The following is a 24,869-nucleotide window of genomic DNA, read 5'->3' on the forward strand; positions in this document are numbered from 1 at the left end:
AGGTCAACCATCTTGCTCTTTCAAGATTTGTTTTCCATTTTTTGTCAATCAATCAGTCAATCACCTTCACTGCAGTGCCAACCCTGGATGTGTGCAGAGACCCCTTCCTAGTTACATTTAAATTTCTGCTGGTCCCAGCTCCCTTTAGCTGAATCCATGCATGTGTTTTGTAGTGCTTCTTCTTTCAAGCAGGGAGTTTATTTTCCAGAGAAAGTCCATGTTGAAGCATTCTTTCAGGCATAAGTAGGATCTTGAAAAAGGTTTACCACAGGTCTGTAAGGCTGAAAGCCCATGGAGAGCCAAGGGTATAAGGGAGTGTGGTGGTTTTTAAGAGATTTCATGCTGATAGACAAGCAATTCTTTCTGAAGCAGGGGAGACAGGTCAGTTGCAATGTTTAAGTTTCTTCTAAATCTTTCAACCACATCATGTAATTCATGGCATTTCTGCAGCAGCTCCCAGCCTGATCCACATGGGTTTAAAAAACCTTTCAACCCGTGTTTAAAAACGAGCCTTTAAAAAACCTGGTGTTACTCACTGACAGGGAAAGGCAGGGACAAGGCACACTCAGGGCTTCCACTGAAGCCTGCAGAAAGCCAAAAGCACAGGCCGTGAAGCACAGGCACAAAGGCTGTACCTCCCCAGTGAACCTCTGCCAGTGACTTTGAGCTGGGTAAGGGACAGGGATGGAGAGGAGATACCAGCTGTCTTGTCTTGGGAACCCCTGCTCAGCCTGCCACCACAACTGAGTATTTCAGAGATAAAGGAACTGAGGGCTGGAGCTCGCTCTGCCAAGCCATCTCTCTTTCTTCCTTTGTGGTGGTGCCACATTTTCTTGCTGCTTTTTTAAGTCACAGCTCAGACTAACCTCGACTTGAAATGAAGGTCTGACTGAGCGCAGAACACTTTGCCTATCACACAAGCCTCAAAAATCATGGCTGGCAGCACATCCCTGGCTATGAAGAGGGTAAAAGCACTACAAAGAATGAAATTTCCCCACAGAGCAAGGGGCAAGCAACTTGGGGTTTTCCCTGTCACTGCAGAAGGGATGGCAGGTCCCTCTTCAAGTTTTTATACCCTACAGCCAGTCAGGATTTCCATTCTTGTACACTACACAACAGGCTCAAGCTACCCCAAGCTCTCCCTGTTGCAGAGGCAGGACCCACATCCCTCTTTTGCTGCTGTTTTAGGCTGGAAAAACCTTTGAGGCTGAGCTGAATGAGGTAGCACACCCACTGCCCTGCCTTAGGCCTCATGGCAGCAGACAAACAGAGGTTTATCAGGGTGGACTTCCCTTTCACTTGTGCAACCTAACTTTTTCAGCCCCCAGGCTGCAGGAGCCATGTGGGCTGCAGTGTTTTTACTGCACAGCTTTTAAAGCACAGCTTTTCTTCTTGAACAAGCAGTTCTAATTGAAACCAAATCCATCAGCCTCCTGCCCAGCTCTGTTACGAACTCAAACCAGGAGGCAAAGCCTGGCATGTTTTTCCTTTTCTTTCTTTTTTCATTGACATGAAAATACACAAAATTATTAATTTCCTGCACTCCCACTGGATGGCCTTTGGTTGGCTGGGCCAGATAAAATGAGAGCCTTTGAGTTCATTTCCCTGGCCTAGCAGGTTCTTTCAGTGCAGATTAAAGCAGGAAGCCTAGAGAGGGATGAGAATCCTCCAGTCTCACAGCTGCATTTGCAAAGTGGTTTCTGGTCATTCTGGTGTCTGACTGTTTTGGTGTCTGACTTCTGACGGCAAGTCTACATAATCATCAAAAAGTCAGATGAGGCAAAAAAATAAGAAAGCAGTGACTGAGCAGTGCAGATATTCATGCTCCCTCTGTGCCCCTGGGAAGGATCATTTCCCCTTTCCTGCAATCCCGGATCCTCAGGACATCACAGCTGACACCAGCAACCATGTGGGGAGATTTCTGATCTAGCTGAGCAGGGTTAATGTGCACCCAGACAGCACAGGCTTGCAGGGAAAGGCAATGACTTTTACAAACTCAAATAATACATATCCAGAGAATAAAATACCAGCTTTATGGCATATACCCTTCTCCTTTCTTCCCAGGCATACTTATTTGCCTAATAAAAGGTGCTATCTGTGCTCACACACCATGACTTGATTACTGTGCTTGAGACCATTCTGACCACAACAGCCCCAGCCCCCTGGGAAAGGCAGCAGTTACCACACCTGCTCAATTTAACAGCCTTAATCTGACACATTTCTCGGGGTAATTTCAGGGCATGACAGGGATCAGGAAGCTGAAAAAGGTAAATGCGGCAACTATCAAGAAAAGAAGACTATTCAGTTTAATCTCACTTTTCAGAAGATGAATGGAACAAGTCAACAACCTGTAAGTGCCTGAAATGCATCATAATTAATGTGAATTTGCACCAAAGAAGTCATGCTGCACCAATCTGATTTCTTTTTGCAACAGTACAATACACCTTGTGGACAGGAAAGGCACCGAAGTAATTAATCACAACCTCAGGAAGATTTTGCCATTGTCTCCCTTGATATTCTGATCCTGAAGTTTGACAACAGATCTACGTAAAGTGAGTAGAAACTGGTAAGCTGAATAGTTGTACCCAGAGCTATCAGCACTGAGTTGCATGTAACTCTCACAGCTCCGTGGTCTGGAGGGGATCTGGTCAGGATTTCTGTTACTGCTTGGACATTCGGACAGAAGGGAACACTGCAGGTGTCCAGGAAGGCAGGACTGGAATTTGAAATTACTTTGCTTGACCAGAGATGTGACCTAGAAAACTGCATGTGAATTAACAAGAACAAATGTGAGAAATTGCCAGTGAGCAGGGACAATCCCCAGCACAAATTCAGGACTGTGGGGAGGGAGTGTGCTGCCATCAGGGCTGGAGTTAGAGGGATAATCACCTGGATGGGACCTGGAACTCCTGTGAAGCAGTGAAACAGTTATCTCTGCCACTGCAGAGGAATGGGAGCATCATGGGCAGGCAAGTGAAAGGATCCCTTTGTGCTGGGGAGGGCAGTGGGAGGGCTGCACCCACAGGACATGGTGCAGCAAGGGCACAGTTCATGGAGGGTGGTCTGGAGGATTTCAGCCCAACAGGTGGGAAACACAACATTGCTCTGGCAGAACAGGTCTCTGCACTGACCAGGCCCCGTGAGGGGTGAGGAGTTCAGGCACACCCTAGCTTGAGAGCAGTGGGATCACTGGCAGCTCCCTGGTGAGATATGGGAGTAGAGGAGACCAGGGGATGTTTGCCCTAAGATGGCCTCACACAGTTGGTGCCTGGCATCCCATCTCACAGAATCAGTCAGTGAATTGGAGCATAACAGTTTCCCTCCAGGAGAACCTCGGAGCTGCTTTGATTGCAGCCGTCACTGCATCTTGCACAGCCACTGGGACTGTAAGTCAGACCCTCTTCTCCTCTGCTTCAGAGGGCTCTTCCTTTTCTCCACGGGATAAAAATAATCCTCTTGTGTCAGTTCCATCACTGTGAGCAATGAGACATTTTATTCACCGGCAATCCCTTCCCTTCTCTCATTTAAACAATTCTCCATTGAGCCCATCAAATTAATTTGTGCGAGGGACATTTATTTGCCCTGCCTGCAGGTGCAGGTGTCTCCCTTTCTTTTCTTTTGGAGGAAGCTGGCAGGTGGCACAGGCGTGAGCTGGGGAGAGGCTTGGGACAGGCTGGGAGCAGCGCAATGGTTTTGATCAGGGCATGCAGGGGCATGAAGGTCTTCAGATGGATGCACCCCAGAGCCACAAAACCTATGGGTGAAGCCTGCAAGTGAAGGGCTTTTCACAGCAATGCATTTGGGATGTGTTTTATAACAGCACAGACACAATCTCCCAGGCAGGGAGCTGCCCTCTGTGTCTCCACAGGCAGCCTCAACCCGGTCCAGCCCAGGCCGGCTGTTTGGGGAGGGCTGTGTCAGGCTCTGGCAGAGGCTCAGGAGGAGTTACAGGAACATGCCAAATATCAAGCTGTTCCTTTGGCCCTTGTAGCTGCATTTCTTCCTGTTCCATGTCATGACAAATTTCCTGCCTTTGTTACTGCAGCAAACACCACCAGGCTCTGCAATGAGGGACACTGCCCCAGAGGGCCCAGTCAATGCCCAGGAACAAGGTATCACAGAATCATAGAACCTTGAGGGGTTGGAATGGAGCTTAAAGAACATCCAGTCCCAACTCCCACCCCACAAACAGCAGGGACACATCCCCACCAGACCAGGTTGCTCAAGGCCTTATCCAGCCTGGCTGTGAATACTGACAGGCTTGTGGCATCCACAGCTCCCCTGGGATCAACCTGTCCTGGGGTCTAAGCAACCTCACAAAAAAAAAAAATTCTTCCCAATATCTAACCTAAATTTCCCCTCTCAATTGGTATCCATTACTTCTTGTAGAGCTTGAAGAAGAGTAAAAGACCACCTTCTCCAAGCTCTGGAGCGTTGCTGGTTCTGTGAGGCAAGGCAAAAACATGATGGGAATGGGTCTTGCAAATGAAGACCAGCTTCCTGCTCTCCAGCCCTGCTGAGTGAGTCCTCAGATGCTCAAAACACTGCATAACCATGAGCTGGGGAGAATTAGTAACATTTCTTCACTTTAACTGCATGACCAGTGGAGGCCTGACAAATGGAGGCCAAACCTCCTCCTGTGGAGGTACAGAGACAACAAGGAGCTGCTGACCTGCATTCCATTCTTTTCTGGCCAGGTTACCCATGGGATGCCTGCTCCTCCCTTCTTGTACCATGACCCAGCTTCTCATCCATTCATTCATACCACTGCCACCTCTTCGCTCTGCCCTGCTCCACTTCCTGATTTTCTTCAGTTTTTCAGTGACCTGACTGGCTCAGATTGAAATCTTGGGCTCAATGGTCTGTGACATCCAAATGTCAGGCAGGAGCCAGGAGAGATTTCCAGGAGCTGGGCCCTGGTGGGACAGGGCTGTCCATCACTGCACCCCAACTGCAGCTCCTGTCCTGAGGTATGACTGTACTGGATGCATCCCAAAAGCACTCAGCAGGAGGGAAGCACAGAGAAGAGGCTGTAGGAGGGTAGATCCATGGTGTCTATGGACAACTGTCACTTGGCCTCTGTGGCTCCAGGGGAGATGGATGTCCTCATCCCACTCAATGTGGAGAGAAGCTGCATCTCATCCAAAGAGATACAGAGTCCAGAACCACGGCTGGGGATCTCCCAGGCTCCAGGCACTGCTTTGCACATTTTCCTCCTGACAAGCTATCACCTTGTCCTTCAAACACACCCTGTGGCTCAGGGGCTGAGCTAACAAGCTTTCCTCCTTCATTCCCCTGTGCAGTGCTCAGGAATAGCTGTGCTCCTGAGAGCTGCTTGGGGCTCTCTGGCATGAAATCAGCTCAAGCTCAGATGACCTGGAGGATAAGCACCCACGTTACCTCCTTCATCAGGCCACTCTAATTGGTTCTGGCAGGGGGGCTGAGCACTGAATTGTCTCTGCAGGGCAGGCTGCAGGCTGGCAGACCTGCACTCACACCCAGCCATTGCTGGAAGAATGAGAGCCTCCCAAAAAGCCTGCCAAAGGCATGCTTCTAAAACAGCTTGCTCCCCTAGGGGTCCCTCTGCCTTTGTAGTGGAGCTGCTATTCAGGCAAAAAACTGGTGATTTCTCAGGATTCCCCAGTTTCCTGGATGGGATTTAAGTCATCTCCATAGAGGACAGATAAAGAAACAGGAAGGACAGGTGAGCCAAGTATCCTGTGAGCCTGAGCAGTGCCTCACTTGCCATAACATTGTGCTGTGCCTTCTGTCAAGGCACTGAGGAAAGCTGAGGCTCTGGCTCAAAGAGGAGCTATGCAAGCTGAACAGGCATATTCAGACAATCACAGATCTAACCAAAATGAAAGTCCTTTGAAAACATAAGGCAAGGCTCCTTCTCACACATTAGGCATTTCCCAGGACAGGCAGCAATGGGCTCTTCAGGCTGCAGATGAGCAAAATCCAGACTGCTGGGGCTTGGGGAGAGCTAGGATGGCAGACGCCAAAGAACAGACACAGTCTGTGCACAAAGGAAGAGGATGCAATGCCTGTGGATAAAACAGTACTTGTATCAACATAACAGTACCAGTGTGGAGAAATACAAGGGAAGGCGTAAATAAGGCAAAACTAGAAACCAGTTTTGCTTTGGCCAAATTAAGATTTCAGTGACTGAGGACAGCAAGTCCAAGGAAACACACCAGATTTATGCCTAGGAAGTTTTTATTATTGATCGCAAAACCAAATCCCCCAAGGATTTTTCTCCAAAATGCTAGTATTGCAAAATAGAGCAGTCTCACAACACTTTCAAACACAGGCAACCCTTTTTATTACACAGACCTTCAAAGACAGCACTAGAAAGCCAAAGCCAATCCTCTTGGCTTTGTCAGTAACCCCTTGACAGCAACAGCACCTCACAGAATGAGACTTGCACTTTAGAAATTATTCATAAGTACTATGGATTTTTTGTAAAATGGGACCTTTTCTTGCTTCAGTTGCCAGTGTTTCCATTTAACGTACTAAACACATTTCACCCTTACCACTGGGAATCGACTCCAGCTTAAAATAACTTGTAAATACGCTGATGTAGTCTCTCCAACAACTGCCAAACACAGCAGCCACAGAAAGGGACATTACATAATAAAAAAAAGGTTGAAGACGTAGCCAGGAACAGTAAAAGGAAGAAAAACTCCAGCTCTTGACCTTGGGTTTCAACAATACTTCTGTGATATGGAGCTGTCTTCTCTCTTCACATACTTAGATGTAACCCCTAACTTATTTCACCAAAACCAAGGAAAATAGATTTAATGAGAATATTCAAGCCCTTTAGATCTGCTGCTGCTTGTTTGGATTAGTTCTCTAAACAGGGTGAGTATCTAAGGTTGCCATACCTCTCTTCAGGATCCAGAACCTTTTGTAACTGTGGTGCAACACTCTTGGACACCAGTATTTGTGCGTTGCAGCTATGCCCAAGGTGTCCAGGGAAATATCCAAAGCCTTCAGTTTTGCCCAAGAACTGCAGCCTGCTGGCACATGGACCATCTCATTTCCCAAGTAACAGCCTTCTAGGATTAAACTGTCCCTTCATTTTATCTCAGGCTATTCTAGATTGGGAGAAACCTGATGTGGGACTGTAGAGAGAGAAGGGATCCTATGGGGCTGCAAAGGTCTTCCTGCTAATGGCTTTCCTAGCACAGTGGCAGGGCAGAAAGTCGTGGTGGGGAAGGAGAAGGCAGAAGGGGCATGGGAGCCTGCTTTTGCCAGTATTCATTTTGGTGGTTGTTGATTTATCGTTATGAGTCACAGGTCTGCATAGCAAAACAGCCACAGGCCACAAGCAATGCTGCTCACACCCTGGAAAGCTCCACACCAGTGGCACAGCCTCTTGCTGAGACCTGCACACCCCAACCCTGGAGACTGCCAGAGCAACCACCTCCAGCCCTTCCTGCTCCAAGGCAGGCTCAGAGCCACCTGTCTGTACATGTGTCTCTAACCTACTCTTCTTGAAGGCCTCCAGCACTGGGTTTCCTTCTTGTACTGAAGAGTCAACACCAGTGCATATATCCTTACATGCAAAGGTGACACAGAAAGCTGTGAACAGTCAGGGACTGGGTTTCATGAGTCCCTGGATGCACCCCATGTTCCTCAGCTTTCACCCTAACACTACAGAGAGCAGCTACTTGCAACTAGACCAAATAACAGGGAACGGACTGAGAAGAAATCAAAAAGCATTTGCAAATTTCAGAGTAAGCCATCAAGCTGCAGGTCAGTTTTTATGAGACACAAGCTCATTTGTGTGTGCCTCCTTATCCGGAGGCCAAGCTGGCTCTGGAGGAGGCAACCCTCATGAAGGCAGGGCACAGCAGCACATCGAATTCCTCCAGCACTGCTTGTGCTTTGTGCTTCTGGGTCACTGAACAATTAGCCAGCTCTGAAGAGCACAGAAAATCGGCCACTGCTTGAGCAGCACAGAAGGCAATGAAAGAGAAGCATTTGCATGAAAACAGTGGAGCTAGCAATTACACAACAAAATGAGCAAAACTTGACCTGTTTGGAGAGGAGAGACAAGTGCTTTTCTCTCAGACAGAATGAGAGCTGTTGAGATAGAAAGTTTAGGGACAAAATACACTTCCCTCAGTACTAAACTGCTTAGTAGTCCAGGACTGACATGACCTTGGAGAATGTATCTAATACACAGCTTCCTTCCTTAAATATAGTCAGATGTGCAAGTGGACTGTACATCTTGGGACAGAAGGAGAGAGTTCAGATTTATGTTTCTGTATTTACATGCTGGTTGGTTGATCCCTTACACATCCCACAGCTACAGGAAAACAGTAAGAACAGAAACAATCTGCTGATCCTTAACTCCCTCAAGTTTCTGGGTGATAGCAACAAGGTGATAGCAACACAAGGCTACAAAGAAGTTCACGATCAAGCATCCTATTATCTGTTAACAGTGTTCCAACCTAGTACTTGCTCTGGATGTGAACTGCATCTCATTGAAATTGGGAACAGGCATGAAACCAGGGTCCCTTCCTGAGAGCACCTGTGTGCAGTGGATGCTGCTGGGGGCTGTGAAGGAGGAAGCAACCTCAGGCCCCAGGAGATTCTGTGCTGGGATGCAGTGCTGACAAGGGGGATAGGTTGAAGAGGAAATTTCAGCCACTCTCCTATTACCTACTTTAACCTTCACACATTTCCCCAAATCTCCTTCCCTCTTTCATCTCCTTAAAACCCCAACATCATCCCATGGTTCATCACAGTCCCCAGATCCCTCTCAGACCATGCCATCAGCTATGGCCAAAAAGTCACAGTGCTTCAGGAGGCAAAACTCAATGTCCCTTCCTTGGCTGAACAGCCTTGGACTGGATCTGGCCAAAGGCAAAACCATCAAGGCTGCAAAGATGCAGGGGGTCACAGACTGCAGAAGTGACACTGGATGGTGCAATAAGACACAGGGAGAGCAGAGCAGCTGTCCAGCATGTGCACATGGATGTGAAGGCTCAGAGCAGCCCATGTCCCCCACTTATCCCCACACCATGGTTATGCAGCATCAGACCCACACGGGTGTCCCTGCTGCTCCTGGACATGCACAGTCCTGGCACTGTGTCCTGGTGTGGGCAAGCAGCTGTGTTCCACTCCCACTCCACTCATGCTCAGCTAGACCCAGTCAGTCAGGATTTACTGCCTTGGAAGAAATTCACTGTCACCAACAAGCAGAAAAAGAGATGACTTGCATGTGAAGAAACCAGTAGCAGGAACCAGAGATTGAGATAATCATTCTAAATAATCCAAGACAAATACCCAAGACAAGCATCAGGCCAAGAAGCTGTCGGCCTCCCTGGCATTCAGCCTGGGTACTGGGCAAGAAATTTGCCTTAGCCTCAGCAAATTCTGTATTGCAAACTTTCTTTGATCCACTTTCTCTTCTATTCCAACTCTGTTGTGCTCTCGAAAAATTTCTACAAAACAGTGCACACTTGCTTTTTACTATCTTTTGCTTACTTTTGGCATTGGCAGAGGTTAAGCCAGGCTACCTTAGCAGTGTTTGAAAAACAAACCAAAGCCTATGAGCAGCTACATTCTTCTGACTGTGATGACAAAATGCTTTAATTTCTTCCAACCCTCGAATGAAACCCGGAAGGCTCACTAATTAAACAGCTCTGCCCCAAACTGATTTTTCTTACAGCAATGTTTCCCTTGGGTGAACTCAACCACCAAGGTCATTACAAATTAGAAATGATACTTTATTAGTTAAACAATTCCTGCCTGACATCCGCTGCAATATTTAAAGAGTGCTGGGAGTCTAAAAGTGGCTTGGATGACAGCAGAGAGTCACTTGTTCCTATTGTTGCATCTTAAAATACTGCACACATTCCCCCACTATCTATCCCCCACTTCTGAGATCTGAGCAGAAGGACCCAAACTAGTTTCACCTCATGGAAATAAATATAGCTTGGGGAAAAGGAATCTCTCTGTCCTGCCCCAGAGACTTCAGTGTGTGGGCACAGGGAGAGATCCAGGACTCAAATCACCATGGCACAGACACACAGACACTCAATGTGCTTGACATCTCTTGCTTGACATCTGTACACAGGACTTCTGTGCCCTTTGTGCACCCTTGACACAAGTGCATGATGGGTGGCAGAGATCCTGTCCCCAGCTTCTTCTCAACAACAAATGCACCTTTTCCCATGTGACACTATGAGTTTAGGATACCAAAACTCACAAGGAGTTTTAGGCGTTTTTTAAAGATTTTACTGTGTGTCTTGGTGAAAGTCACTTCTGAAAACACCACCTAAGTGCTTTCAAGAACTTCCCCCTTTGGCATATTTGTTCTGCCAAGTGTTCATAAATGAGACTGTGCTAATGTAGCTGACAGCAAAACTCAGCGTATTAAATAACACTTCTTAAAGATTCCCAAGTGTTTTACGAACATGAATTAATTAAGCTGCAGGCCAACCCTGCAAATTATTTAAAGAGCTCTTGAACCTTCCCTCCTTGCTCAAGGACATGAAGGGAGGAAGTAACCAAGGTCTGATGACAACCCAAGCATCCTTATCTTCCCTCTTTCCACTTATCCACCACACCAGCTTTAACTAACAGCCAAAACGCAATGAACTCAGAATGGCTGAAATGTCACCAGGATGAAGTTAGCTCAGTCATTTTTTGATAGCTCTATCTTGCAAGCCCAGCAATAGCCAAGTAATCTGCAGAACACATAGAAGACAGCATTGTGTCTGTTTTTAGGGGAAGCATGGGGCTTGGAATGACATGGCTATGAGGAGTTCTTTCAGAAAAGGCTGTTCAGGCTACAAGTTTTACCCGTCAAAAGCAGTTTGTCCCAGCTGTGTGAGAAGGCAACCCCCTGTGACATCAGTATGAAACAGAGGGGTGTTGGGACCTGGATGAGCCCCTGACTGCCCTGTCCCTTTGGGATCCTGGGTTCTGCCAGAACTGAGTAAAAGGCACCTACCCATCTCCTAAGAAGCTGACAGAGCAAGACCAGGCAGCTGAGCTCACAGATGCTGGGGTTGGTATTAAGGCCCCAGCCTTCAGAAGCACTGGCTGTGGCTTGCCCACTTGATTGTCAGGCAGTTTTCCCCACTGGGCTCTGTGGGGATCAAGTGGCAAAGAGAACAGCCTGGGATACCCAGGTACCGAGTCAGGCATGGACAGATTTTTCTATCTGCAAGGAGGTAGCTGGGATGTCAGGACTCCTCTGCATAGTTTTGGACCCTCTTCACTTACAAAAATGCCTGGAAGTGACTGTAAACTCCAACCTGGGGAACCTGAGAAAAAAACGTAAAGTTGAGTTTTACAGGGGAAAGCTCATTTGGACAGGCTAAGGGTGTAAAGAGCACACGGAGTTGATCTTTAGAGAAGCCTGGATCAATACTCTGGAACTACATCTGACTTCCCACTGAGAGGTGATATTCTTGAAAACATGGCTGGAGGCTTGCTGCTGAGGACACAAAGGCTGATGCTGGCAAAGGAGGGACATAGGAGAACACGCTGGATGGCACAGCCTGTTCTGACAGGGCTTGACTTCCCTCTGCTAAAACAGTCTCTTCCATCAGCTAAATCTCCTCACCACTTGCTCACTTGTGGCACTGAGCAGGCTAGGCCAGATCCGTCACTTTGCCACCACACTGCATCTCACCTGCTTTAAATCCTTGTGTCTTTCAGGGACGAGCTGGCTGCAGTCAAGGAACCCACACACATAACCAGTCATGTCTGAACATTTCTCCTTTCTCTCCATGTGTGGGAAATACTTGGTTTGGTGTTTAGTGTTCCCTTCAAACCTAACCAGGCCAGCAGAAGACAGATAGTTTAATAACATCAGAGCAGCAAAGTCCATTTCCATCCCATTTATATGTCGTGTGGGATGTAGTACCTGTTGGTTTATGGTCAGCAGTAAGCAATGGAGTTACTCCTAAACTCACAGTTTAAATTGCTTTGTCAACAACGTGCAATTTACCTTTATAGAAGGTCAGCAAAGAGAAATGACAACATTCGTAACTGCATGGAGGGCTACTGCTGGCCACCAGGAGCAGAAGGAGGTATTTGAATTCACACCTGAAGGATAGGATGCCACCCAGAGGGACCCAGACAAGCTCAAGAGTGGGTCCATGGGGACATCAGAAAGTTCAAGGCCAAGTGCTGGTGCTGCACCTGGGTCAGGGCAACCCCCGGTATCAGCACAGGCTGGGCATGAACAGATCAGAGCAGCCCTGCCCAGAAGGACTTGGGGTGCTGTGGGTGAGAGGCTGGACATGCCCTGGCCAAGGCACTCACAGCCCAGAGAGCCAAACATGTCCTGGGCTGCATCCAGAGCCCTGTGGGCAGGAGGGGAGGGAGGGAATTCTGCCCCTCTGCTCTGCTCTGGTGAGACCCACCTGGAGCACTGCATCAGCTCTGGGGTCCCTGCACAAGAGGGACATGGACCTGCTGGAGGGAGTCCAGAGGAAATCACCAGGATGATCAGAAGGATGGAGGATCTCTTGTGAGGGAAGGCTGAGAGAACTGTGTTTTTTCCAGGCTAGAAAAGAGAAAACTCAGGGCTGACCTACTTGTGGCCTTCCAGTACCTGAAGGGAGATGACAAGGAAGATAGAAAGGGACTTTTTACAAGACATGTAGTGACAGAACAAGGGTGAATGACTTCAAACTGACAGAGAGTAGGTTTAGATTAGATATTAGGAAAAAATTCCTTACTGAGAAGGTGGTGAGGCACTGGCAGAGGTTGCCCAGAGAAGCTGTGGATGCCATATCACTTGCAGTGTTCAAGGCCAGGCTGGATGGAGTTCTGAGCAATCTGGTCTAGGGGAAGGTGCCCGTGTTCAGGGCAGGGGGCTGGAATGAGATAATCTTTAACTCTTCCAGCCCAAACCATTCTATGATTTTGGCCCACAGCCAGTATTGCTGGGTGCTGCTCAGCCCACAGCTGGTGTGAAGAGGAGAGCAGCCACATTTATGTGTGTGTGACCCCTGTCCACTGCTTAAGCCCTTGAGCAGGCAGGGCTCATGGCAGACGCTGTGCTCACCCATGCCAGGAAGGACTCTTAAAGCAACCTGGAAACTTATCCTAAGTCGACCTACTGACAACCCTGAGAGGTTGGATGGTCTTGGGCTGAAGATTTGCTGGAAATAGAAAAGTGTGAAGCATATGAAAGATTCTTCTCCACAGCTTCAGTAACTCAGCCCCAAAGAAATTGCCATGCTACTGTTTTCTGTGCCCTCTCAGCACAGGAAAGATTCACATTTCCAGTGGTATCCAGCTGAAGGAACCTTTAAAAATCACTCTGGAGACTCTAAGAGTGACACTAGTATGATTAGTCCCTGGCCAAAGACCCTGCCTAATACAGCAGATTAGTAGAGTATATAAAACATTTGGGAGTACATAAATAAAAGATGATCATCTTGAGAGATTGCTTTCTTGGATCAGTTCTAAAAAGCCTGAAACTGAAAGACTCCACTTAACACAAGACAACAGGATATGAGAATTACAAGGGCATGAAAGGACACTGCTTTTACAGCCATTCAACTCCTAGCTGGACGAAGACCAGAAAGAAAACCCAGTAACAGATCCATGTAAGAGAAATTATCATCCTTCAAAACTGGTCCTCATGGATGGGTGGAAAAGCAACTTCACCAACACACAGAGCCACAGGTATCTCCTTGCTGTCGCTCAAGACAAAGATCTCAAGTTTCTTTACATATTAAAGATACTCCTGGCTCATCTATGGGACAGTTGACATGGTGGTCAGGAGACAGGCTCTGATGCAGGAGAACAAGAAGACAGGCAGCATAGATTATGTGGCAGGACTTGGGGAAGAGTTGGGATCTCCCTTACCTGATTTCAAAGAGCTTTGCAAATAGATCCCAAAACTCAGAAAATATGTGAGCTTCGGGAAACAAAGGAATCTCTGCAGAGCTTTTGGACCGGAGCCTGTTTGGACCATGGTGACAACTGTGGACAGCAAACCCCCTTCCCACCAGTCCACACTCCTTACCAGGAGCAAACTGAGTCCTCTTGCTCAAATAGGAACAGACATGAGGATTTAACATCCCAGTCATCCTACCCAAAAGGCTTGAGGTAATTGTAAGTACCTTGCTAGAGAGAGGAGCTTTGCTAACACCATTGCATGGAAAGAGAGGGGTTCAGTGACAAAGTCTGAAGAGGTTTTCTGTGTTTAGGGGAATGCAGCTTATCCTTACCTTGGGCTTCTTGCGCAGATTGGGAGAGAGCTTCAAGCAGACGATGAGGCCTTGTTCATCTCCAACAACGACCACAGGGTAGGCAGGATTAAACTGGATGTGGGTTGTTTTATTTTTCTTCTTGGTCACTACTAGCTGCGTGCAGAGAGGTTCAAGCTTATTAATATACAGATCAAACACGTAGGCCTGGGGGAAGAAAAGCAAAGAACACAAAAGGGATTAATTAGACAAGAACATCTCTCAATGACAGATCGATGGCTGGAGAAATCAGAAAGAAAAGTTTCTGCTGAAAAAATGTCCCAGCATTTTTTGTGTCCCAACTGTGTCCCAGCACACAATTACCATCTGGGCTCAGGGCTGTGGTCTTCTTTTAAGCAACAGGTGTGCAGAAGCCAGCTGCTGCTTGTGAGAGACTGCAGGGGCTCACAGACAGAGGACCACTTACTTTCCTGCTGGGGGTGCAAGCCTTGGCAAGGCTCCAGCTGATCTGGGCTGGAGAAGGCTGAGCCAGCATTGCTAACCCCACAGACCTTAATCTCACTTCTCAGTGCAAGTAATGAGACAAACTGATGTTAAGTCAGAGTCTAACACAGATTGATACCCAAAATAGGTAATGCTGTCAGAAATTCTGATTACTGCTCATTACAGAGCTCTCTAACATTTTCAGCTTAATAATAATAGCAATAAAGACACAAACCAGTGAGTAATAGGGAAGTGATTAGAACAGACATAGTATGATTAAGGGTGTACCCTGGGGTAATGCCAGGGAAGCACAGGACAGCTTGGTACTGGCAACTCACTCTAGCCCAGGCACCAGACCTGCACACATGTCCTTTCCCACAGCAGCAGGACAAGTGCCAGGTAAAGATTAGCCACACAGCAAAGGTGAGGAGGGAGCCAGGCCTGAGGACCTGCTCAGGCAGGAGTCCCACTGGCATGGACCTCAGACCTCTGGCACAGTGGCACACACCAGCCACACCACCAGCTGCACAATAATGCACATTTCACTGCAGAGAGCAAACAGTGGCAGTTACTCGAGACAATGCATTAACTTAACATTATCTCCCAATAATTGCAATTAGCTCCACTTACTGATACAGACTGCAAAGGCTAATAAAATATGATGTCCCTCTCCTCCCCAGGGCTGAGGTGAGCTGTTTCCAGCATACTGAATTTCTACCTGGTATCCACCATGAAGATTTTCAGCCTTACATTTCTTGTCCCGTTTCTGTCTTCAGGAAAACTAAGGAAGGGAATGCTTTATGCTAACAAGTACAGTGGGAATATAGAGGAAATTAGGACTGAACTACTTGTAAACCTCCTTCCAGCTGTGTCTTGTTTATCAGCACTTAAAAGACAAAGGAAACATGTAATTTCAATAGTATGCCACACTGACAATTTGAATCTAGGAATTATCTGAAATCCGACAATGCTACTCTATAAAAGTTTATTCCAAAGAGTGTGGAAGGTATCAAACCAGTACATGTACTTTCCCATTGCACACCAATGAGTCAGTGAATTTTAAATGAATCCATGTATAGCATGGATTCAGATAAAACAGCCATGGGCAAGCACATGTCCCAGGTAGTCTCTTGAGCTGCTGTGTCTTCACAGGACTAAAAGTCTAGAATTTGTGATGTCCTTGGTCTGAGTGGGAGAAAAAAGGTCTTGCAGATGCAAAGAACAATAAAAGGAAGACTCCCTCCAGGCTGAAGTAAAATAAGATGAGAAAGTGCTTGAAAAATGGACAGAGTTCTCAACACATATTTTGAAAAAATCCATGACAGTACAATGCAAGAAAGGAATACAAAGCATCAGTCACAGACGAGGATTTGCAGTTTGGAGAGCCCTTACCCAGTCAGCAGAACCATAGGTGAAAGTATTGCAGCATTTTTATCTGCTCAAGATTCCAGATGCTAGCATTACATTGGGAATCTTGACCTGACACTTGAGGTCTCACAGTCCAGGAAGGGAGACTTCAATTTCCTGCCTCTAGACATAAATCAAGGTGGCTCTTCTGGCTTGTACTTTATACCTGCTGTCTTACTTATTATCTCAGAAAAGGAACAAGCATTTTTTCAAGCATACCAGGCTCCCCTGAGCCACACTCGTTAAAGATCTGATTTCTTGCCTTCACAGAATACACTTTTATTAATTTAGTAACCTAAGAGCCTGGGAAATGCCACTAATTGAGTAGCACCATTTAATCTTGCCAAAAAAAAGCGACAGGGAATTAGTGGCCAGGTTTCTCCTTGGCAGCCAGGTCCACACATCTCTCTGTAGGGCTGTCAGTGTACCCCCCCAACACATCCTGCCCAGCCCTGCACTGGAGAAGGATGGCATGGCCAAAGGCTCAGTGCTGGAGTGCTGAGCAATTTAAATTACTCTGGGTGAGCCTGTTTTTCAAAAATGTCACGAACAGCCCAGACAAGCACAATGCCTGGGACAAGAACTTGAAACCATCAGCAATGTGGAGAAGGTCAAAAGCAAACAAGTTTATGAATGTTCCTACTATAAAGCTCCTCTTTTATGAGCTTCTAAACAAATGGGCTTGTTTTCCTTCGCCAAGGGAATCGTGGAAAAGAACAAACTATTTCAGTTCTTCAGCTGGAAACATCAGTCTCATATCAGCTGTCAGATGCACCAGATGGAGGGGTGGGCCATGGGCACTAGGAAGGCCTTCAGAGGCTTTGATTTAGAAACTTACAGTTACCCTTAGGAGAGAGGGAAATGGGGTCAGAGCAACAGTGGTTTTGCTGCTTTGGGAGTAGCCTGAAAGGGGCACAGGGCTTCCCATGACACTTGAGGCAGGTTAACAGTGCTGCAAAGCAGCACAACTACATGCAGCCAGCACCATCTGCAGAACTGCCTAGGGCTTTCTGCCCAAAGAATGGGAGATTGAAAACCTGTAGCTCTCCTTGAGACTCCTAGTCCCATGGCCCCTAGACTCCTAGGCCCCTAATCCCAGGGTCTCCAGACCCCTGCCCTGCTGGCTCAGGTCCTGGAATAAGTGGAGAGGGATCCAGCTGGATCTCACACCCCAGAGACTCACCAACAACACACAGCTTTCTCTCCATTCAGGTGCCAGGGTGGCAATTGTTCCTTCAGAGTAAAGATCACTGCTTGTAGGTAGAGACAGCTTCTCAGCTCTTGCAAGGTGAGCCCTCTCAGAGTAGTGACCCAGAGAAGAGCAACCATGACCCACACAAATGCTAACCAACCCCACCTGTGACTCAAGTATCAGATTCATGGGGGGCCAGGATGACCAGAACCAGAGCCACATCCAAACCCTCCTTCATGGAGCACAGATTCCAGAGCAGGCACTCAACCAGCAGCACTCAGACAAGAGCTGACACTCAGACACTGTCAGGCAGCTGGTACAAAGGGGCATTATCCTTTCAGAGCTTACAAACCAGTGAGGGTCCTCCTATGAATAGCCTCTCTTTCCTGACAGCTCTGCATGCCTCTTCTCATGCTGCCAAGGCTGGTCCCTCTCTGCAGGTGCTGAGACCTGGGGCCATTCACACTCACTCACCCACACTCATCCAGGAGCAATTTAGACACCACAGAGTGAAGGTTCCAAACCTCTGGTTTTCAGACCTCAAAAAATGTTTCTATTTTGGTGGACATCAGCAGAGAAGGAAGCAAAAGCCTCCTGACAAACTTGTTTCTATACCTTCTGCAGATCCCACAGAAGCAAGTGAGAAACCTGGAGGGTTTGTAGACCACAGCAGACACCTTCTTTTTTATCTGCTGATAAGCTAAAAATATAATGAATAAGCGCATTTCAGTTCTTTTTTACAGAGTCCTTAAGTACAATATGTGGTCACTTGCTTAAAGGAACATAAATCAGGTTACAAGAACAAGAAACTTGGAAAAAGACAGAGAGATAGGTAAAAGAATAAAAAAATATCTGAAACAGGAGAGTGCAAGAATTCCCTTCTGCTTCCCCCAGCATAACTGCAGGAGAATAAAGCTCTGGACCATAACCAATTACTCCAACAGCAATTTTATTTATGATCCCTGTAATCCTCTGTGCCTGCTCCAAGAAAGTGCAGGAGAAGATGTAGCACCTTCCAAATGAAGCCCAAGCTACTGAGTTAAGCAGTTTCTTGCAGCACTGGGATTTACAAGCTGGGATCAACCACAACCAGAAGAAACCTAGATCCACAATACTGAAGTGCTGGACAGTCTGGTAGAAGATATGCCAGGCAGATGTTCAAAACAAATTTCGTGATGGAAAGATAGCAACTCTGTTAAGTCCCTGAAAACAAGCACTGAATTTAAGCAGATGCAGATTCACTTGGTCACAGATTCAGATCAGATGCAGATTCAGTTTTCTCTGAGGTGGGACCAAGTGAATTCCGCAGTTTCTGATGCTTTTTATCCATTTAGAACAATTAAAAACTCCCATCACAGTAACAACAGGGTCTCTCTTCATGCTTGATGTACAGGCAATAATGGATCCGAGTCGATTGTGTCACAGTTGCAGAAAATGTTTGACATAAACAAGCTGCTTTGATGCCTGACTTCCAAGCAGCCAGAGAAGAAATCCAGCTCAGTTTCATCCAGACCAACAGCTCCTCTGTCTATAAATTGTGCTAATGCATTCCACCTCTCAAAATCCAGCTGTTCCCCTCTGGGGCTCCCCATGGCTCCTCTGCAAGCACGGCACAGTGCAAGTCCAAGGTAAGTACCACAGCTCCAGCACCAATTCACATTCATAGTCTTGAACAACTTATTTCTCCCCACCTGCTCTACAAACTGCACTTGCAGCCTGAAAACCAGCCCAGACTCTCATCTGCTCAGCACCTCTGGGGTGACTTGGATCCCTCTGTCCTTATGTCCTGTCACTCCCTAACCTGAGGCCCCAGGGAGGGAAATGCAAGGGGATGTGGGGAGAAGCAGAACCCTTGGTAGAATTTCTCTGCCATCAGAATAAACTACTTGATTTTTGTGGCCTATGAAGAAGGGAGCTGAAGAGCTATTTTGACCAACACTGCCCGTATTTTACCCTCAAATCCCCAGTCAATCTGCCAAGGCTGGAGCCTTTCCTGTCCTTTTATTCCAGCCTTACAAGCCTTCATTCCCCAGCAGTGGGCTGGACAATGCTAGCATGTTCAAAAACAACCTGATGGAACCAGAACCAAGGCTGGGGGAAATATATATGTGTGTAAGAACAAGGCACATATGCCTGGTAACTTGGCAACAAAGAATAAAATCAGTGTAAGAGCAAAAGGTGAGGGATAATTTAATACCATGCTGCCCTTTACCAGTTGACATCTCTTTCAGTGCTTGGTTTTCACTGTCCTTTTGATCGATCTACCTCATTTTCTTGACTGAATCATGATCCCTCATCCGTTTGCAAACTCCACAGATGATTTGTTTCAAACTCTCAGGTAATACATTTAACAAGTGGGCAGGCCACCCCCAGACTCTGTCTAGCTCCATGACAGCTACTGGAGCATGCCAAAGGCACTGGGCAGGCAGGGCAGCCCAGCTTGCCCTGCACTGGAGACCTTAGTTTGCTTGACTTCTATACTGCCACTGTAGCAAGAACAGCTTCCAACACAGTAAATTTTCTCTAGCAGGACACTTTTCAGTTACAAATAAATGTTAATGTTGTAAGGCAGTTATTGATCCCTCTGACATGCAGGGCAGTCAGGGTCCTGGCAAGAGGAAAGGAGACCTGACTCAGAAAACATTCATTGCCTCCCTGCTTCTGCAATGACAACACAGAAATCCTGGTTCTCACTAGTCCTGATCATAAAATTCATGGGCTTTCACACCATTTTCATGCTACTGGTCAAAGAACAAGCTCCAGCTCTGTTACAGGTATGTTCAGAGGTAGCTTTGAGCTTGGAGGATGAGCAGACATATGTGAAAGCTACTTTTTGGGCTGAGCCAGCCCAGAGCCATCTGCATGTTCTGGGGTATGGGAGAGGTCTAAGCACATCCCTCTATCCTGCAGCATCCCAGCCTGCTGCTTCAGGGCGCATGATGCAGCAGGAAAAAGAATGTCTGTCACCTGACTTAACTGCAGGGCTGCATCTCTCATCTTTTCCTCATTCAGTAAGAATTGGGTCATTCCCAATTTGACATGGTAGGAAAACAGCATCAGCCTTAGGTGATTTGAGTCAGCTCCCACAAGTCAGTGAGAAATCAAAGCCTCAGCATGTAGAAGAGTTGCTATTCATTCAGACAAGCTGAGGACCATTTGGCCTCTTCTGGAAACCCCAAGATACCATTTTACAAGAAAGCGCTTGTTTATCCAAGCTAAATTCCTTGTCAGTCACCAGTTCTGCCAGCCTGGCTATCCTCTGAATGCCTCAGTATTTAGGATAAGAAGTGTTCCTGAAGTCAACCTGCAAACATGTGCTACATTCCCTTCCTCTGATCTACCAGGCCTGTTACTCTTAAGAACAGTATTAGATTGGTCTTACGTGATATGGTCTTAGTAAAGCCTTACTAGACTGCCTGCTCCTTGTTCTACCAGTGCTCACAAATAGAACAACCATTAATTTGTCCCAGGATCTGTCTGGATAGCACATTTAGCCTGTCTAATCCCTTCTGCACTGTCACCCTCCTGGATACTGGGCAAAGAGTCTTTCTTCCAGTCTTCTGACATTTCCCTACTCTGCCATCCACCACAAATACCCGATAAAGAACAGGGCAGCTTTCAACCAGTCCTGTAAGTGTCCCAGGGCAAATCTCCCAAGGCAAATCTCTGAAGGCTGAGCTACCTGAATACACCCCAGCTGTGCCAGTCCCCCTGTGCTCTCTCTGCTGTGACCCACAGCCCAGCCCCTGATGTCAGGCTGAAACTATGTCCTCGTACACTATGACCAAACTCCATCTCTTCACATTTTGGCAGGGTCCTGGATAAGCCCTGCCAGGGAGACTCAACACTGGAGGCTGGGGCTTGGGCAAGGGCAGGCAGTTGCACAAGAAAGTGCAGCATCATGTCTGATGGGAAGAGGCAGTCACTGCTCTCTGCCACCTGCACCCCATGGCAGCCAGCAAAGCTGCTCACAAGGCAGATACTGAACTGTCATGCTTTGGAGACTGGCATTTAAAATGAACCAGCACAGATTGCAGGTCATTATAAAATGCCAAGGAATAAAGATCAAGGTTCAGGAGCTGCAATCTCTGTGCAGAAGGATTTGACAGACAGCTGGAGGCTCTCAGTGGTCAAAACAACAAAAGTCCAAACTTGCAAATTCAAACCTACTGAGGAGGCATTCCTAGGAGTTAATTAATTAATTAATAGCAGAGAAGGGCAGCTTCATAAATTCTTGCAGATTCTCATGATGGACTCTATGCCCCCATAGATTTTTATGCAAAGTCTAACAGATGAATCAACATACAAAACCTTCTGAGATGCCATCAAAGTAATTTTTTTGATTCACACATCCATGAAGCAGAAAAAGGCAAACTTGGTTCCTATGTGGCTGAATGAACCAGTTAATCTCAGCAGACCAGTTTTGTCAAAATGCTTTATTTCATAATCTGAAAGAGCAATAGCTTTATTAATGAAAAACTGGCCTGTGAGCCTCTGTGTAAAAAACAATTCCCACAAAGCCATCGACAAAAGGGGTTTAAATTTGACTTTGCACTGAAACCAACTACCATGCTGATACAGTCACCTCTCCTGCAACCAGTAGCTAATGGATGTGAGTGAGCAGTAGTGTCCTGAGATGCCCAGTGCACATCTTGAGGCTTGGTGCCCACTAGAGCACACTATGATGGGATGGAGGCTGTGTCAGTATACAAGTGAAGTCTCAAAGCCTGCAAGAGCAAACCAAAATCTTCCAGGCCAGTTTTACTCCCTAAAAAGAGCAGCTAGGGGAGAGAAATGCTGATACACAAAAACTCTGGCGGCAGGGAGAGGAGAATGGGAAACAGTCTGATTGGCACAAAGAGAAGGCAGCATTAATTTTGGAACTCTGACCATCTATCTCATTGAGTACTGACATGCCACCAGCCCTTGTTCTAAAGCTGACTCTCCAGCAGTCCACATCAATCTCAAAGATTCAGCAGAGAATAAGAAAGAGCCTTTAAAGTTTTGCAGCAGAAGAAAATGAACAGTTTTACAAGAAATGGCCACTTGTGCTGCAAGTATAATTTCAAAGCCATTTTAAGAAAGCTCCTACACACTTCAGCCTACTCAAAGGTCCTTCTGGGTGATGAAAAAGAGACTCATGCTCATTTACTGTCTTTACACCTGTGTAATTTGCCTGGCCACAATGCAGAGAGTCAGGAAAGACCTTGTTCCAGCCCTGCAGAGCTAGTGGTGGCTCCATAAAGCATGGAAAACCCCCATGGGCTACAGCAGAAGGGTAGGAGGAAATATTCAGATGCAGCAGGGGCATCTGTAGTCACATTCACTGTCCTGAAACCTCTGGGCAAAAGCATCAACAGATGAGATGCCTGCTGGTATCCCTGATTCATGTCCTACAAGGAGAGGCAAGACTAAGTAAAAAATACCCGGGGAAATATTTGCAAACCTGAAAGGTTTAACAGGCCTCTTGTCTGCAAAACCATTCACATTTTAAAAACAGACGTTGTTTTCTTGCTTCCAGTCCATGCTAAACAGGCAGCAAGTTTCTGCAAATTGCTCTATGTACACACACACATGCCAGCACTAGGCAAGTGCTTCTCTCTTAGCTGAGAAAGGGTGAGCTTCAAGGCCAGCAGGCAGAATAACCTTGGCATGTTATCCTGTGAGTGAGATACAACAGAAGGCTGCTCTTCAAGGCTTCTCATTCAAAACAGTTGTACAAACAGTAAAATAGGTTTATATAAGCCGGAAAGAGCACACTCACTTCCTGAGCAGTAGCATTAACTAACCATTAACTAACTTCCTGAAGGTTTGGATTGTTTCAAGTATTTCACATCTTGAAAGGTCAACAGTTTCACTAATGGAGCAAGTGTCTGACTAGTTTTCTTTGCAGAGTGAGCACTTGGATGGCATTTATCTTATCATCAATATTTACTAAAGATTGTTATAACATCACTTTCCTCTTGCTGCACCAGTAATGAAGAACACAGCCCACAAAAACATGAGAGCAAATGGACTTGTGCTGTGAACAAGCCTGTGATAAAACCCGTGAGTTTTATCCTTTTCACACAGGACATTTCACAGGGTCATAGGATTAGAAGGCAATTCAGGTTGAGAGAGACTCACAGAAATCTCTAACCTTCTGCCTAAAGCAAGGTCAGCTCTGAGGACAGATATGTGGTTGTTCTGGGCTGTACCCAATCTGGACTTGAAGCCCTCCACAGAGACAGCACAGCCTCTCTGAGCAAGCTGCTTCATTATTTGACTGCCTTCAGAGTTAAAGTTTTTCCATACATCCAGCCCAAACCCCTCACTTCAACTCACTTCAAATGTTGTATCTCATCATCACTTCATGAGCTGCTGTGAAGATTTGGCTTGAACTTCTCAGTGACCTCCTTGGAGGTACTGGCAGGCTGCTGGGCTCCTGCTCCAGGCTGAATGAGCCCAGCTTGACCACACCATCACAGCCACTGCTCGGGGCAGTTGCGGCACACAGCCTGGGATCCAGCCAGGAGGACACTTGTGGTGTGAGTCTGGCTTTTCTAACAGAAAAAGTTACTTTCTAACAGGAGTAACAATTCATGCATGAATTCTGCACGCACAGAAGTGAAGGAAATGCCAACACCATTTCCTTCTTTAAGGAATGTAAGTAAAAGAAGATCAAGAGGAAATTTCAGGTATGACTCCCACTTTTACATGTTCCTTTTTTTTTCCTTACTTTAAATATAAGTTTGAGATGGACTTAAATCAAACTCCCAAAAGCAAATGCTGTTGAATGCTGCAGGATTGCAGGATTGAATTCCATTTCTTCAATTTATCTTTCCTCTGTCATTACAATAAGCTGACCAATATCCTCACATTTCCTGTACCTAAGTGTAAGTGTCCAGGTATTCAAATCCACCTCCAATTTCATTTTTTTATTTTCAAAGCAGGTCTCTCTCTCATCCCAGCTAATTTTTTCCTTCATGTCTTTTTTCATTTCTTTTTTCATTTCTTTTTTCATTTCTTCCAACACAAGGTGTTCTCTTTTATGAATCTTGGTTTATGATCTTTCTGAAATAAAATGCTCAGCAAGCAGAGCAGGAGACTAAGGAAATTAACCAGAACATGATGGAGAGCAGTAGTAGTAGTTACTATCCACTGCACCAGCAGTGGAATGTGCACACTTGGGTTATTTATGAAGAAGTAGTGCTGTCCAAAGCAGATGCCCAGCTGCCAAGAAACACATTTTATGATAATGACGCTGATATTTACAGCTTTCATTAAATCCCTACCTCTTGGATTCATGGGGATTGAGAGATTTTTATATTCTAAAATGCCCCAATTTCCAAGTCAGTCTTAGGGGGCTCATACACGTTTTGGACCTGTAGCATCAGCTTGCGTAATGAAAAATGTTTTACAAAATATGCCAGGTATCTCTTGAAGGCTGAAATTAGGGCCTGATTTTAAAACCACCTCCAGGCAACCTTCAAATTTTGCAGGCATGATTATGTGCAGATGCCAAGACAGAGGCTGTTTGTGAACAGGAGGCCTTTAATGTTTTATTTTCTGGCTTCATGTCCTGCATTTTTCTGTTTTGTAGAATCACAGCA

General features: G+C 46.4%; 1 protein-coding gene across 3 annotated transcripts in view; it reads right to left on the reverse strand.

Annotated features, from left to right (window-relative positions):
- DNAI1 (dynein axonemal intermediate chain 1) overlaps positions 1–24,869 on the reverse strand; it is a 136,287-nt gene that overhangs the window by 14,144 nt on the left and 97,274 nt on the right. For all 3 annotated transcript variants that reach the window (XM_085042523.1, XM_085042522.1, XM_085042524.1), the window contains one exon: positions 14,217–14,402. In XM_085042523.1, coding sequence (XP_084898649.1) covers positions 14,217–14,402 — 186 coding nt within the window. The remainder of the gene's footprint in view (positions 1–14,216; positions 14,403–24,869) is intronic.

The sequence above is a fragment of the Lichenostomus cassidix genome, chromosome Z (assembly GCF_008360975.1).
Source record: "Lichenostomus cassidix isolate B80296 chromosome Z, HeHo_3.0, whole genome shotgun sequence".
NCBI lineage: Eukaryota > Metazoa > Chordata > Aves > Passeriformes > Meliphagidae > Lichenostomus > Lichenostomus cassidix.